This window comes from Triticum dicoccoides, chromosome 7B (genome assembly GCF_002162155.2).
Source record: "Triticum dicoccoides isolate Atlit2015 ecotype Zavitan chromosome 7B, WEW_v2.0, whole genome shotgun sequence".
NCBI classification, from domain to species: domain Eukaryota; kingdom Viridiplantae; phylum Streptophyta; class Magnoliopsida; order Poales; family Poaceae; genus Triticum; species Triticum dicoccoides.
Window position 1 is genome coordinate 94,901,442 of NC_041393.1, and position 15,159 is coordinate 94,916,600.

The following is a 15,159-nucleotide window of genomic DNA, read 5'->3' on the forward strand; positions in this document are numbered from 1 at the left end:
GCCGTGAGCGGGCCGACCTGGGCTTCCGATCAAAACCGTCAACCACATAAAAAAAGATCAACCAAAACCAAAAAAGAAATAATCAAATCAAACTTTTGGTGAACCAAATCAAAATCTAAACCAAGGATTTAAATTTCAAATGTAATAAAAAACAAACAAAAGAAAGTAAACACAAACAAGAAATGCATTAAATTTGTATTCAGGATCAGATGGTAAGTTACGGGGATGCCCCAGTGTCGTAACAGGCTTATTGGGGCGGGCACCCCTCTCGCATAATTTAGCGAGCCTGTACCACTCCTCATTTCCCTTTGCTGCCTGAAGGCATGATTATACTGGACGCACCCAGGTCCGTTCTTATACACCATCTGTCCACGCGCTCACTCCCTGCGGCCGAGGTGGGACTAATATGACTCTCCAACCTCGCTAAACCCTGCACGCTGGACAAGTTTTGTGGAGGCCAATGGTTAAACCTGCAAGAGCCATCATATGTGGGTTGTGGGCCGGTCATCATATGTAAAACATTGGCCCATGCAGGTAAGTTTTCGCGCCGCAGAAGTAGGACAGTGCTTAAAAGTTTTAAGAGCGTAATTTAGAAGAAATGTATGAGCATGGGGATGTAGCTCAAATGGTAGAGCGCCCGCTTTGCATGCGGGAGGCACGGGGTTCGATCCCCCGCATCTCCATAATTGTTGTTTTTGCGCAATTATTAAGGTATTTTTCTCACCTATTCTCAATCTATCTCCATGCTATGTTTTGCGCCATTATTAAGGTATATCACCGTTGATTTTTTTTCCTATATCCTCTTTATCAAAAAAATTTCATGCCGCCGTTCTATACTCCCTCCATTCCACAATGTAGTGCCTATAGATTTTATGAAAGTCAAACTTTGCCAACTTTGACCAAGTGTATAGAGAAAACTATCTACATCTACAATATTAAACATATACATTCTGAAAATATAACTCGCGATGTATCCAGTGATGTCCATTTGGTATTCTAGATGTACCTACTTTTCTTTATAGATATGGTCAAAGTTTGTAATGTTTGACTTTTGCAAAAATCTATAGGCACTACATTATGAAACGGAGGGAGTATCAGTTTTCAGTATATACAGTAGGAATTTCCTCCCTGTGAGACATAAGATGATCATTTGATACCACTTGACATGAGTGGTAAGCTATATTTACCTTAATATTACAACAATCATTTAGAAAAAGATTGCACGAATCTTAACGTAAAATCAATGGCATAAGACTTAGATGTGCAATATTTGAGTACATTTAGATGTGCTTCAGCAAAACTGTTGATTCAATGGCCGAAGCCATGCTTGATTATTATCCATTGTTTAGTGTGCATTTTTTAAGGTATTTTTCTCACCTATTCTCAATCTATCTCCATGCTATGTTTTGCGCCATTATTAAGGTATATCACCGTTGATTTTTTTTCCTATATCCTCTTTATCAAAAAAATTTCATGCCGCTGTTCTATACTCCAGTTTTCAGTATATACAGTAGGAATTTCCTCCTTGTGAGACATAAGATGATCATTTGATACCACTTGACATGAGTGGTAAGCTATATTTACCTTAATATTACAACAATCATTTAGAAAAAGATTGCACGAATCTTAACGTAGAATCAATGGCATAAGACTTAGATGTGCAATATTAGAGTACATCTAGATGTGCTTCAGCAAAACTGTTGATTCAATGGCCGAAGCCATGCTTGATTATTATCCATTGTTTAGTGTGCATTTTTGACTTCTAGCACCAAAATTTGTGAAATTGGGAACAAAATTTAAACATGGGAACAAAAAGTATTTGAAATCCCAAACATTTTGTTGAAATATTGAATATTTTCTAATTTAGAGAAAAACTTTGAACATGGGAACAAAAAATTAAATATCCCATACATTTTTTGAATTTACAGAACAAAATTTTTAACTCATGAACAATTTGGAAATCCTAAACTAAATTTGAAAATGCGAACAGTTTTTAATACATAAAAAAATTAGATAATGGAACCATTTTTCAAAATTTGGAGACTCTAAAAAATTTCTAGTATTGATTTTTTTTAAATAAAGTAAACAATCTTTGAACTTCTGAACATTTATTGAAATTGGTGAACAAAATTTGAAAAACTGAAGTATTTCTTATTATTTCTAAAGATTTGTTAAAAAATGAAAATGACAAAGGAAAGAAAAAAGAAACAAAGAAAATAAAAACATAAAAGGAAAGAAAACTGAAAAAAAGTATAGAAAAAACTGGAAAATAACGAAAAAGAAACAAAGGAAGCTATAAAACCGGTTCACGAACCTTCCCTTACCTTCTAGAAGGTTTCTAAAACGAGAAAAAACTGACTGAAACATTCCAAAAACCGCCTGGTACTATAGTGCGTACTTTGCTGATAATTGGGCTGTCCTATGTCGATCGCTGGTCACTCCCGTCGGTGCGAAGCGTCGACAATCTGCTGCAGAATGCGGCAGATAAGATTTTTCATTAACTGGATCAGTAGAGGGGAAGGGGTCCACCCCTTGTTAAAATCAGGGGGCCGATAGGTTTAGATAGGAAATTTACGTAGGCCTTCGTAATCTTTTTCGTAGGTGTAAGATTATCGCTTACATTAGCCGAGTACATGATAATTTGCACTCGGCTTACCTCATCACACACAACAACGTGTGATTTTCCTGTCGTCACGAATTAGCATCGATTGAGATTTAGCAATCCGTTTAAAAAAATTGAGTCGACTCATCATTGGCAAATATGTACTATTGGTTTGAGATACACGGGTTGATGACCAGTTAATTTCTAATCAACTAACTTGATACCTTTAATCCATTTCATCCCTTTGGGTACATCCTCGCACTCCTTGACGTGCCGAGACAGCTCCTCCTTGTTCACCGCCTTGCCCCGGCACTTGACATCGGGCGTCATGTGGAAGCACGGCTCCATGGACACGGCGCGCACGCACGGCGTCTCGGGCACCTTGTGGTCCTTGGCGATCATGAGCATTGTGGGGCGCAGCCCCGCGAGGCTGCTGCTCATGTAGCCGAAGGTGGATATCCCCGTGGTGAGCAGCACGTCGGAGAAGCTGAGCAGGTAGATCTCCGCCAGCGCCTTCTGGTTGTGCGACCGCTGCCCCATCGTCTGCCGCTCCTCGTGGCTCGGCTGGAACACCCCCACCCTGCCCCCGCCCTCTGCCGCGTGCTCGTAGTACGTCGACTTGATCCTCTCATAGTACTCGCCCTGCAGCGACGCGATCAAGATGGCCTTGGATTTGTTGGAGCCGTCGGCCGCGGTGCTCGTCGTGTTCGCCTCGTCGCCATCGACGTACGGCAGTATGCGCTCCCGCCGGGAGCACGCCATGATCTGGTCGTACATGTCGTCGACGGGGATGGATGCCCAGGAGAACATCCTGATCTGCACGCCGATCCTCTCGTCCGCCTGGGCCAGGTACGAGTGGTAGTAGCGCGTGATCATGCCCCACACCGAGTTGGACGGGTGGAACAGGTACCGGCCGAGGAGGTGCGACACGCTCTCCATGGCCGGGAACAGCCTCCGGAGCTCGCCCTCGAACTCGGCCATGTCGTACAGCGCCGGCACGAAGTAGAAGTCGTTCTGCAGCAGCAGCCAGTTCACCTTGGCCAGCACCAGCTGGTCGTCGTTGCAGTAGAAGAGCCGGTCCGAGCGCCGGAGGTCGTGCGCCAGGTGCAGGTACACATACGGCGGCACCGACCGCGCCGTCGCCTTGGCCGGGTCGTTGGAGATCTTCTTGCCGTCCAGGAGGTTCCCGTACGACTCGTTGGAGCGCGCCCCGAGCCGGGACATGTCCGCGACGGGGAAGTCCGGCGGGAGCGCCCAGGTCCCGCCGGGGAACGGCTCGCAGAAGAGGTCGGTGAAGTCGTCGGTGGAGTGCACGAGGAGGACGCGGCCGGTGAGGAGCGCGTACAGGAACGTGCTCAGCAGCGACAGCATCCGGTTGCCGAGGCCGTTGTAGGGGATCCACACGACGTAGTTGCACTCATCGTCCTCCGTGCTGCTGCTGCCGGAGCTGAGGTGATCGACGGACTTGGCGTACGGCGGCGTGCCGGGGCCGCACTTCTTGTGCCGCGCCTCGTAGTCGCGCAGCTTCTGCAAGAGGTGCGGCGAGGGCGCGTAGGGGGAGTGCTTGTAGTAACGCGGGGACTGGTACCGGCTCAGGCACGCGCGTCGGTCGGAGCCCGGCGCGAGCAGGCCGCCGAAGAGCTCGTCTGCGCCGCCACCGGCGACGCTTGGACGAGAGACGTTCACTAACCCTGAGGGATCGACCGATCATCAAGCACGACAACTTCTTGTAATAAGCTTTATCTCCACGTACGTTTGCAAACAAACACGTGTCACACACATTTATTTGGTCACAAGAGAGAGAACTTGCTGTGTACCTCCGGCTGTGGCGGTGAGCTTGGCGGCGTTGTGCCAGACGGCCGGCGCGCGGAAGAGGAACACCAGGAACGGCAGCGTGCAGAGGCACACGATGAGCACCACGCCCGCCCTGCCCATCCTCTCCTCCTTGCCATCCCTCCTCCTCGCCGGCCGATCGTCCGACTTCTTCTCCATCGTCTCCGTACGATCGAGACGCGAAAGCCCCATGCATGGTTTTTAACATGATCCCTAACTTGTCATGGGAGCAAATTAAAAGTGCGTCTTGGAGTGCATCTCAAAAGAAAAAAAGTACACGTTCGATTGGAGTGCGGTGTACGTGTATACGTTGGATCGATCCATTAGAGTTGCGTTGCATCATGTCAAAAAATGTGTGGCCATTTCGTTTTGGATGCTACTCTACTTTGCGTCAAGCTGGGGCAGGTTCTGGCGTTGACTCTTTTGGGTAGGCGAGCCAGCACGTGATATGGGAGAGAGGATGGGCAGTCAACGCGTGGAGTACAGGACACGATGTGATTCTCCTTTTTTTTTTTTTCAGTTTTTGCTACTACTCCCTCCGTTCCTAAATATAAGTCTTTGTAGGTATTTCATTATGGACCACATACGGATGTTTATAGATGCATTTTATGTGTAGATTCACTCATTTTGCTTCGTATGTGGTTTATAATGAAATCTCTCCAAAGACTTATATTTAGGAACGGAGGAAGTACTTCTTAATTCCCACAAGGCCCGTACAATATTTTGCGTTCAGTTTTCTCAGTCTTAGTCGATTGAGACTTAGTTATGTCGATGATATATTTCTTTGATTTTGCATGAAGATTCGTACATTTATTTAGTTCTTTTTCTTATAGACCTAGCCACACCTTCTTGCATTTTTCCAACAGCCTCGACAGCCATGTGATTGAACCCAGCCAACGGTCTGAATTTGCATCGCATGGGTGCGTTAAAACACTCGAATCGCTTGGGGTTTCCACCACACAAAACCACTCCCCCCCCCCACACACACACATGTACTCATACACAATGGGACACGGAAATGATAAGTACCTAACATCGGTGTTTTAGGATGTCATATTGAACGTGTTCACTGCTGTTTGATTAGCTTTCTTTAAAGAGAGTTCCTCTCCGATTTTCATTAACAGAAATCACAGAAAGTTATGGCGGCTGCGATTAGAGGTCTCGAAGCTTTGGTGGAAGCCTGTATTCGATGCGATAAAGACTATGTGTCACGTGGTTGGTGAATTGTAACAGTAGCCTTGGCAAGCGGGGTCGGCAACACTGGAGGACTACATTTTTGGTGGTGCTCCTCGAGTGTCGAGTTTCGATTCCAAGGGTGATGATCTTGTTGAAGGCATTGTTTTTTAGGTGAACTCGAACTTTCTCCAGCGTGAAACCTAAGATCTTCGATCGGGCAACGACAACCATTGTGCATTGTTTCCTTCTTGGAGGTGTTGCTTTTAGAGAACTATATTTGTAACCCGGGTGTTGTCTCCGGCGGTGGCAGGGGCTATTTTACTGTCCGGGCACCCTCGGCACGTGCCCGGGCTCGATGCCGCCACTTACCAGGATTTGGGCGAGGATTTTTTGTCGAAAGAGACTACCTGCCCAACGGAATTGCCAGAAAAGACCCTGATGACCCACAAGTATAGGGGATCTACCGTAGTCCTTTCGATAAGTAATAGTCTCGAACACAACGAGGAGCAGAAGGAAATGGCAAGTGGTTTTCAGCAAGGTTTTCTTTGCAAGCACTAAAATTATCGGTAACAGCTAGTTGTGTGATAAGATAATTCGTAACAGGTAACAAGTAACAAAAGTAAACAAGGTGCGGCAAGGTGGCCCAATCCTTTTTGTAGCAAAGGACAAGCCTGAACGAACTCCTATATAAAGCAAAGCGCTCTCGAGGACACATGGGAATTACTGTCAAGCTAGTTTTAATCATGCTCATATGATTCACGTTCGTTACTTTAATAATTTAATATGTGGGTGCACCGGTGCTTGGGTGCTGTCCTTCCTTGGACAAGCTTCCCACTTATGATTAACCCCTCTCGTAAGCATCCACAACCACGAAAGAATAATTAAGATAAATCTAACCATAGCATGAAACATATGGATCCAAATCAGCACCTTACGAAGCAACACATAAACTATGATTTAAGCTTCTGTCACTCTAGCAACCCATTGATGTCTACTACGCAACTTTATTCTTGTAGACTCGTGTTAGGCCTCCAAGCGCAGAGTTTTGTAGGACAGTAGCAATTTTCCCTCAAGTGGATGACCTAAGATTTATCAATCTGTGGAAGGCGTAGGATAAAGATAGTCTCTCTCAAGCAACCTTGCAATCAAATACAAGAAATCTCTTGTGTCACCAACACACCCAATACAATGGCAAATTGTACAGGTGAACTAGTTCAGCGAAGAGATGGTGATAAAAGTGTAGTACGGATAGTAGATATGAGTTTTTGTAGTGCGAACAATAAAAAAAATAGCAAGGTAGTAAATGATAAAATGGAGCACTAACAGTATTGCAATAATGGAAAATGAGGCCTAGGGTGCATACTTTCACTAATGCAATCTCCCAACAATGCTAACATAGTTGGATCATATGATTATCCCTCAAAGTGCAATGAAGAATCACTCCCGAGTTCCTATTAGCGGAAAACAAAAGATAGAAATTGTTTGTAGGGTACGGAACCACCTCAAAGACATTCTCTACGATCAATCTATCCTAGAGTTCATACTAAAATAACACAAAGCTATTCTTCCCGATCAATCTAACCAAGAGTTCGTACTAAAATAACACCGTATGACACACATCAACCAACTCTAATGTCACCTAGATACTCCAATATGTCACCACAAGTATTTGTGAGTTAATTCTACAATATGCATCAAACAACTTCATGATCATAATTTTCAATCTACACAAAGAACTACAAGGGGACCCCAAAGTTTCTATCGGAGAAAAGATAATAAAAATGTGCATCAACCCCTATGCATAGATTACCCCAATGTCACCTCGGGAATCCGCAAGTTGAGTGCCATAACATACATCAAGTAAATCAATATGATACCCCATTGTCACCTCAAGTATTCATACCTCAAGACATACATCATGTGTTCTCAGATCCGAACATTCAATCCAACAAGACAAAACTTCTAAGGTTAAAGATTCAATTCATCACAACAAGTGTAGAGAGGGGAGAAACATCATATGATCCATCTATGTTAACAAAGCCCACGATACATCAAGATCGTGACATCTCAAGATCATGAGAGAGAGAGAGAGATTAAACACATAGAGCTACTGGTACAAACCCTTAGCCTCGAAGGTGGACTACTCCCTCCTCATCGTGGTGGCCGCCGGGATGATGAAGATGGCCACCGTGATGATCGTCCCCTCCGGAAGGGTGCCAGAACGGGCTCCTGCTTGGTTTTCGGTGGCTACAGAGGATTGCAGCGAAGGAACTTCTGATCTAGGTTCTCCCCAAGGGTTTTTGGAATATTTGGGAATTTATAGGGCGAAGAGGGGGTGCAGAAGGCCACCGAGGTGGGCACAACCCACCAGGGCGCGCATGGGAGCCCAGGCCCGCCCTGGTGGGTTGTGCCCCCCTCGGGGAAGCTCCCCGAGGTGCTGCTCTGGCCCATTAGTAGTCTTCTGGTCCATAAAAAATCTACAAAAAGTTTTGCGGTGTTTGGACTCCATTTGATATTGATTTCCTGCGATGTAAAAAACAAGCAAAAAAATAGCAACTGGCACTAGGTACTGGGTCAATAGGTTAGTCCCAAAAAATGATATAAAGTTGCTATAAAATGATTGTAAAACATCCAAGAATGATAATATAATAACATGAATACTTCATAAATTATAGATACATTGGAGACGTATCAGCATCCCCAAGCTTAATTCCTACTCGTCCTCGAGTAGGTAAATGATAAAAGAAATAATTTATGAAGTGTGAATGCTAGGAAAGTGCATAAGTTTGATCAATGATAATTTCAATCACTTTTCCTAGCATCATAACAACATCTCTTTCTCATAAAACTTTCCATGTTAAAGTAGCAACCAATTCACATGTGAAGGTTCAAACAATGAATTCTCTTGAAACTCAACAACCTATATTCTTAGTCACCAAACAATTGCAATTCAACTTATTCAATAGTCTAAGTAAGAGCTCCACATACTTAACCATCATATAGTCTTCTATGATTGCTAACACTCACCGCATATGCATGAGCAAAACGTTTCAACCGGACACATAGAAAGATAGAGGCTTATAATTTTGCCTCCCAACATATTCACCTCAAGGGTGATGTCAACAATAATAACTCATGCTACCCATATCCAACTGGATATATGTGCCTAGATCTTTCCTCACCACGTGATGTTTGCCAAAAGAGAAAAATAAAAAAGAATAGAGAGAATTTTTTTTGACTCTTGCATGAAAGTAAATACATTAAAGTAAAAGATAGGCCCTTCACAAAGGGAAGCAGAGGTTTCCATGCGCTTCTTGTTTGTATGCTCAATCCTTAGTGCAAGAGAACATCACGTTATATTGCTCCTTATGATGGCGACCTTTATTATGCAGTCTGTCGCTTTTATTCTTCGCCATCACAAGTTCATACAACGCTCAATTTTCTCTTACACTAAATGGTCTAACACTTTTAGAATCAATTTTTATTGCCTTATTGCACCAATGACAACTTACTTGAAGGATCTTATTCAATCCATAGGTAGGTATGGTGGACTCTCAAAACAAGATTTGGGTTTAAGGGTTTTTGGATGCACAAGTAGTATCTCTACTTGGTGCAGAATTTTTGGCTAGCAAAGATAGGGGCCAAGCACCACATGTTGAAGGATCTATGACAATATAACTTCTATGTTAATATGAACAAATAAATCATTACGTTGTCTTCCTTGTCCGACGTCAACAATTTTGGCATATAATATTTTGATGAGGGCTCACAATCACAAAAGATTTCCAAGATAGTGTATTTGCATGTGAAAGTTCTCTTCCTTCTACTAATCATTCATGAATTGCTTGTATGACCAATATTGTGATTGTAAAGCTTCAAAAGATTTCACTTTCTAAACCCAATGTGAAGCTACCACTAGGCATGATATGAACATATAATTTCAACTTCATGATATTCAATTCATTCAACAATTTACTCATAGGATATAAGTGAAGCACAAGAGTAAATGACAAGCTACTCCAAAAAGGTATAAGTGAAGATCAAACGAGTAGTGATGTAAATGGGTAGCTAATTGTGGATTCTCTCTTATTTAAAAACTTTCAGATCTAAGTATTTTATTAAAACAGCAAGCAAAACAAAATAAAATGACATTCCAATAATAGCACAACTCATGTCAAGAAGCAAAAACTTAGGCTCAACCGATACTAACCGATAATTGTTGAAGAAGAAAGGTGGGATGCCTAACGGGGCATCCCCAAGCTTAGATGCTTGAGAATTCTTGGAATATTAACTTGGGATGCCTTGGGAATCCCCAAGCTTGAGCTTTTGTGTCTCCTTAATTCCTATCATATCACGGTTTCCCTAAATCTCAAAAACGATAATGTTGGAGACGGAACAAGGAATGCCTTCCGGGGCATCCCCAAGCTTAATTGCTTGGATCTTCCTTGAATATTACCTTGGGGTGACTTGGGCATCCCCAAGCTTAGGGTCTTGTCACTCATTATTCTCCTCATATCAACATCTCATCCAAAACTTGAAAACTTCAATCACACGAAACTTAATGGAATTTCATGAGATATGTTAGTATGATAAAGAGCAAACCATTTCACTTTGGTAATGTCAAAGATAAGATTCATAATTGTTTCCACACAATGTCTACCATAGCATATCATTTTCACAATTTATATTGAGCAATATAATCCATAGAAACAAGGAAACAAGCAATCTATGCATTGAAAACAGAATCTGTCAAAAACAGAACAGTTTGTAGTAATCTGTACTCCACCCATACTTCTGCTACTCCAAAAAATCTGAAAAATGAGGACAACATAGAGAATTTGTATATCTGCCACCTATAAAAAAATTAGATCAAAATCACAATCCAGTGAATTTTAGAAATTCCTGGATTGGGCGCAAAAGTTTCTGTTTTTGCACAGAATCAAGTCAATTATCATCCACACTATCCCAAAGGTTTTACTTGGCACTTTATTGAAACAAAAGCAATAAAACATGATTAATACAGTAGCATAATAATGTGAACACACAAAAACAATAGGTAAAAATATTGGGTTGTCTCCCAACAAGCGCTTTTCTTTAATGCCTTTTACCTAGGCATGATGATTTCAATGATGCTCACATAAAAAATAAGAATAGAAACATAACAAGAGCATCATGAATCATAAGTTCCTCTCTCATAATAATTTTCAGTAGCATCATGAATAGATTCATCCATATAACCATCACATACAACACTCTTTTCATGATGCACAAGCATAGAAGATTTATTACTCTTTACGGCATACATGTCATCATAATAATCATCATAGATAGCAACATTATTGTCATAGTCAATTGAAACCTCTTCCAAAATAGTGGATGTATCACTAAATAAAGTCATGACCTCTTCAAATCCACTTTCATCAATATTGTAATAAGATTCAACACCCTCCAAAATAGTGGGATCACTACTACCTAGAGTTGACACTCTTCCAAACCCACTTTCATCATTGTAGTCATCATAAATAGGAGGCATGCTATCATCATAATAAATTTTCTTATCGAAAGTAGAAGGAATCAAAGGATCATATTCATTATGAAAAGCATCCCCAATCTTGGTACAAGCATTATTTTCAGCAAATAAATCTTCAAACATTACATACTCATCAAACATAGCATCCGCAAGCTTGTGATTTTGCATATCAACATAATCTTTCTTATCAGTAGCATGAATGGCACCAATAGTATAGCAAAAATTATTATCATATTCTTCCAAGCAAGTGCCAAAAAGATTTTCAAGAACATAAAACACATCATTCTCTTCCCAAGCATAATCATTACAACAAGTATTAGGCATCACAAAATCATACTCAATATCATCATCCTCCATCAACATATTTGATTCATTTTCACGAGGCACAATGGTGATAGGAGCAATATTGCTTGGGAGAGTTACCTTTTTACCTCTACCTTTTCTTCTTTTCTTCTTCTTCTTCTTCTTCACCACCTCACTTGTGGGTTTAATCAATTTTTTCGGGCTTCTTATTGAAGAGATTGATTGGATAGGAAGCTCCTCCTCGTTACCTGATTCATCATAAGAAACACTAGGAGGGTATTGGGAAATATTTTCCCTTTCATTAGTACTCTCTTCATATTATATTTGTTTTCTTGTCTTTCGGTAGTTGGCAATATAAGGATTCTCAATGCAATTTACCGCACAAAATATATAAATTTCCTCTAGATCAAAATCAAGAAATCTCTTAGGGTTATATGGAATATTCGTAGTTATACGTCTCATTTCTTCATAACCAAGCAAACTAAGTTCATTATGATGCGCAAGGGAAATAAAGTCATCACAATTTTTGGACACGATTCGATCATGAAACAAATTGCATTGGAGATTTAAATGGCCATGTTCATTGCAAAGTTCGCAAGGATGGCGAAAAAAATTAATTTTTTCAGCACAACCATCTAGCTTCTCTTGCAACCATTTTGTTTCTAAATACTTATGCCTCTTGCAAAATCTATCTTCCCTTTTTGATGTGCTTTTGCACTCCCAATTCACTCCCCAAAAATTGAAATTCTTATAGGAGACATCATTATCACGACCAATGCAATCATCATTAACATCATGGATATTCAAAGAATTCATACTAGCAATATTGCAGTCATGCCCATCATCCAACGTTTTGGTGCCATAAATTTTGTTGAATTCTTTTTCTAGCAATTGAGCACAATTATCGGAATCCTTATTCTCAAGATAGACATTATAAAGATGAACAATATGATGCAACCTCAATTCCATTTTTTTGTAGTTTTGTTTTACGAACCAAACTAGTGCTAAAACAAGAAACAAAAATATCCAATTGCAAGAGCTAAAGATATAACTTCAAGCACCCACCTTCCCGGCAACGGCGCCGGAAAAGAGCTTGATGTCTACTATGCAACTTTATTCTTGTAGACTTGTGTTGGGCCTCCAAGCGCAGAGTTTTGTAGAACAGTAGAAATTTTCCCTCAAGTGGATGACCTAAGGTTTATCAAACCGTGGGGGCGTAGGAAAAAGATAGTCTTTCTCAAGCAACCCTGCAATCAAATAGAAGAAATCACTTGTGTCCCCAACACACCCGATACAATGGCAAATTATATAGGTGCACTAGTTCGGCGAAGAGATGGTGATAAAAGTGTAGTATGGATAGTAGATATGACTTTTTGTAGTGCAACAATAAAAAAACAGCAAGGTAGTAAATGATAAAAGGGAGAACAAACGGTATTGCAATAATGAAAAATGAGGCCTAGGGTGCATACTTTCACTAGTGCAATCTCCCAACAATGCTAACATAGTTGGATCATATGATTATCCCTCAAAGTGCAATAAAAAATCACTCCCGAGTTCCTATTAGCGGATAACAGAAGATAGAAATTGTTTGTAGGGTACGAAACCACCTCAAAGCTATTCTTTCCGACCAATCTATCCTAGAGTTCGTACTAAAATAACACAAAGCTATTCTTTCCGATCAATCTAACCAAGAGTTCGTACTAAAATAAAACCATATGACACACATCAACCAACTCTAATGTCACCACAAGTATCCGTGAGTTAATTCTACGATATGCATCAAAAAAATTCATGATCATAATATTCAATCCACACAAAAACTACAAGGGGACCCCAAAGTTTCTATCCGAGAAAAGATAATAAAAACATGCATCAACTCCTATGCATAGATTACCCCAATGCCACCTCGGGAATCCGCAAGTTGAGTGCCATAACACACATCAAGTAAATAAATATGATACCCCATTGTCACCTCAAGTATTCATATCGCAAGACATACATCATGTGTTCTCAGATCTGAACATTCAATCTGACAAGACAAAACTTCTAAGGGTAAAGATTCAATTCATCACAACAAGCGTAGAGAGGGGAGAAACATCATATGATCCATCTATGTTAACAAAGCCTGCGATACATCAAGATCGTGACATCTCAAGATCACGATAGAGAGAGATTAAACACATAGAGCTACTGGTACAAACCCTCAGCCCCGAAGGTGGACTGCTCCCTCCTCATCATGGTGGCCGCCGAGATGATGAAGATGGCCATCGGTGATGATCTCCCCCTCCGACAGGGTGCTGGAACGGGCTCTTGATTGGTTTTCGGTGGCTACAGAGGCTTGCGGTAGCGGAACTTCCGATCTAGGTTCTCCCTGAGGGTTTTTAGAATATTTGGGAATTTATAGGGTGAATAGGGGGTGCGGGAGGCCACTGAGGTGGGCACAACCCACTGGGGTGTGCCTACGGGCCCAAGCGCACCCTGGTGGGTTGTGCCCCTCTCGGGGCACCCCCAGGTGCTACTCTGGCCCATTGGTAGTCTTCTGGTCCATAAAAAATCCACAAAAAGTTTCGCGGTGTTTGGACTCCGTTTGATATTGATTTACTGTGATGTAAAAAACATGCAAAAAAATTGCAACTCACACTGGGCACTGGGTCAATAGGTTACTCCCAAAAAATGATATAAAGTTGCTATAAAATGATTGTAAAACATTCTAGAATGATAATATAACAGCATGAATACTTCATAACTTATAGATACGTTGGAGACGTATCACCCATCACCTACTCATTACTTCCCAATGCCTTCCCCTAGGCCCAAACAATGGTGAAGTGTCATGTAGTTGACGTTCACATAACACCACTAGAGGAAAGACACCATACATCTTATCAAAATATTGAACGAATAAAAAATTCACATGATTACTTAGAACAAGACTCCTCCCATGTCCTCATGAACAAACATAACTACTCCCAAAGCATATTCATGTTCATAATCAGAGGAGTATTAATTGTCATTAAAGATCTGAACATATGATCTTCCACCGAATAAACCAGCTAGCATCAACTACAAGGAGTAATCAACACTACTAGCAACCCATAGGTGCCAATCTAAGGTTTTGAGACAGAGATCACATACAAGATATGAACTAGGGTTTGGAGAGGAGATGGTGCTGGTGAAGATGTTGATGCAGATTGACCCCCTCTTGATGAGAGGATCGTTGATGATGACGATAGCTTTCATTTCCCCCTCCCGGAGGGAAGTTTCCCGAGCAGAACAGCTCCGCCGGAGCCCTAGATTGGTTCTGCCCAGGTTCCGCCTCGAGATGGCAGCGCTTTGTCTCGAAAGCTTCCTTCTGATTTTTTCCAGGTCAAAACACACCATATAGCAGAAGATGGGCATCGGGGGCCTGCCAGGTGGCCCACAAAGTAGCGGGCGCGCCCTCCACCCTTGTGGATGGTAGGTGGCCCCCCTCTGGTGCTTTCTTTGCCCAATATTTTTTATTTATTTCAAAATGATTCTTCGTGAAGTTTCAGGACTTTTGGAGTTTTGCAGAATAGGTCTCTAATATTTGGTACTTTTCGAGTCCAGTATTGCAGCTGCCGGCATTCTCCCTCTTCATGTAAACATTGTAAGATAAGAGAGAAAAGGCATAAGTATTGTGCTATAATATGTAATAACAACCCATAAGCAATAAATATCATTATAAAAGCATGAT

The 15,159-nt window shown here is 41.6% G+C and overlaps 1 protein-coding gene and 2 non-coding genes across 3 annotated transcripts; 1 reads left to right on the plus strand and 2 right to left on the minus strand.

The window, feature by feature from the left end:
• Positions 1-201: 201 nt before the first annotated feature.
• LOC119342402 lies at positions 202-307 on the minus strand. Its single transcript, XR_005165584.1, has one exon. It is a non-coding gene; the product is annotated as a small nucleolar RNA Z279/snoR105/snoR108 (small nucleolar RNA).
• A 303-nt stretch (positions 308-610) lies between these two features.
• Positions 611-683, plus strand: TRNAA-UGC. The gene has a single exon. It is a non-coding gene; the product is annotated as a tRNA-Ala (tRNA).
• A 2,064-nt stretch (positions 684-2,747) lies between these two features.
• On the minus strand, positions 2,748-4,567 carry LOC119340998 (galactoside 2-alpha-L-fucosyltransferase-like). Its single transcript, XM_037612899.1, has 2 exons — positions 4,420-4,567; positions 2,748-4,293 (listed from the first exon to the last, which is right to left on the minus strand). The coding sequence occupies exons 1-2, from the start codon at positions 4,535-4,537 to the stop codon at positions 2,807-2,809; spliced, it is 1,605 nt and encodes a 534-aa protein (XP_037468796.1). The 5' UTR covers positions 4,538-4,567; the 3' UTR covers positions 2,748-2,806.
• Positions 4,568-15,159: the final 10,592 nt, after the last annotated feature.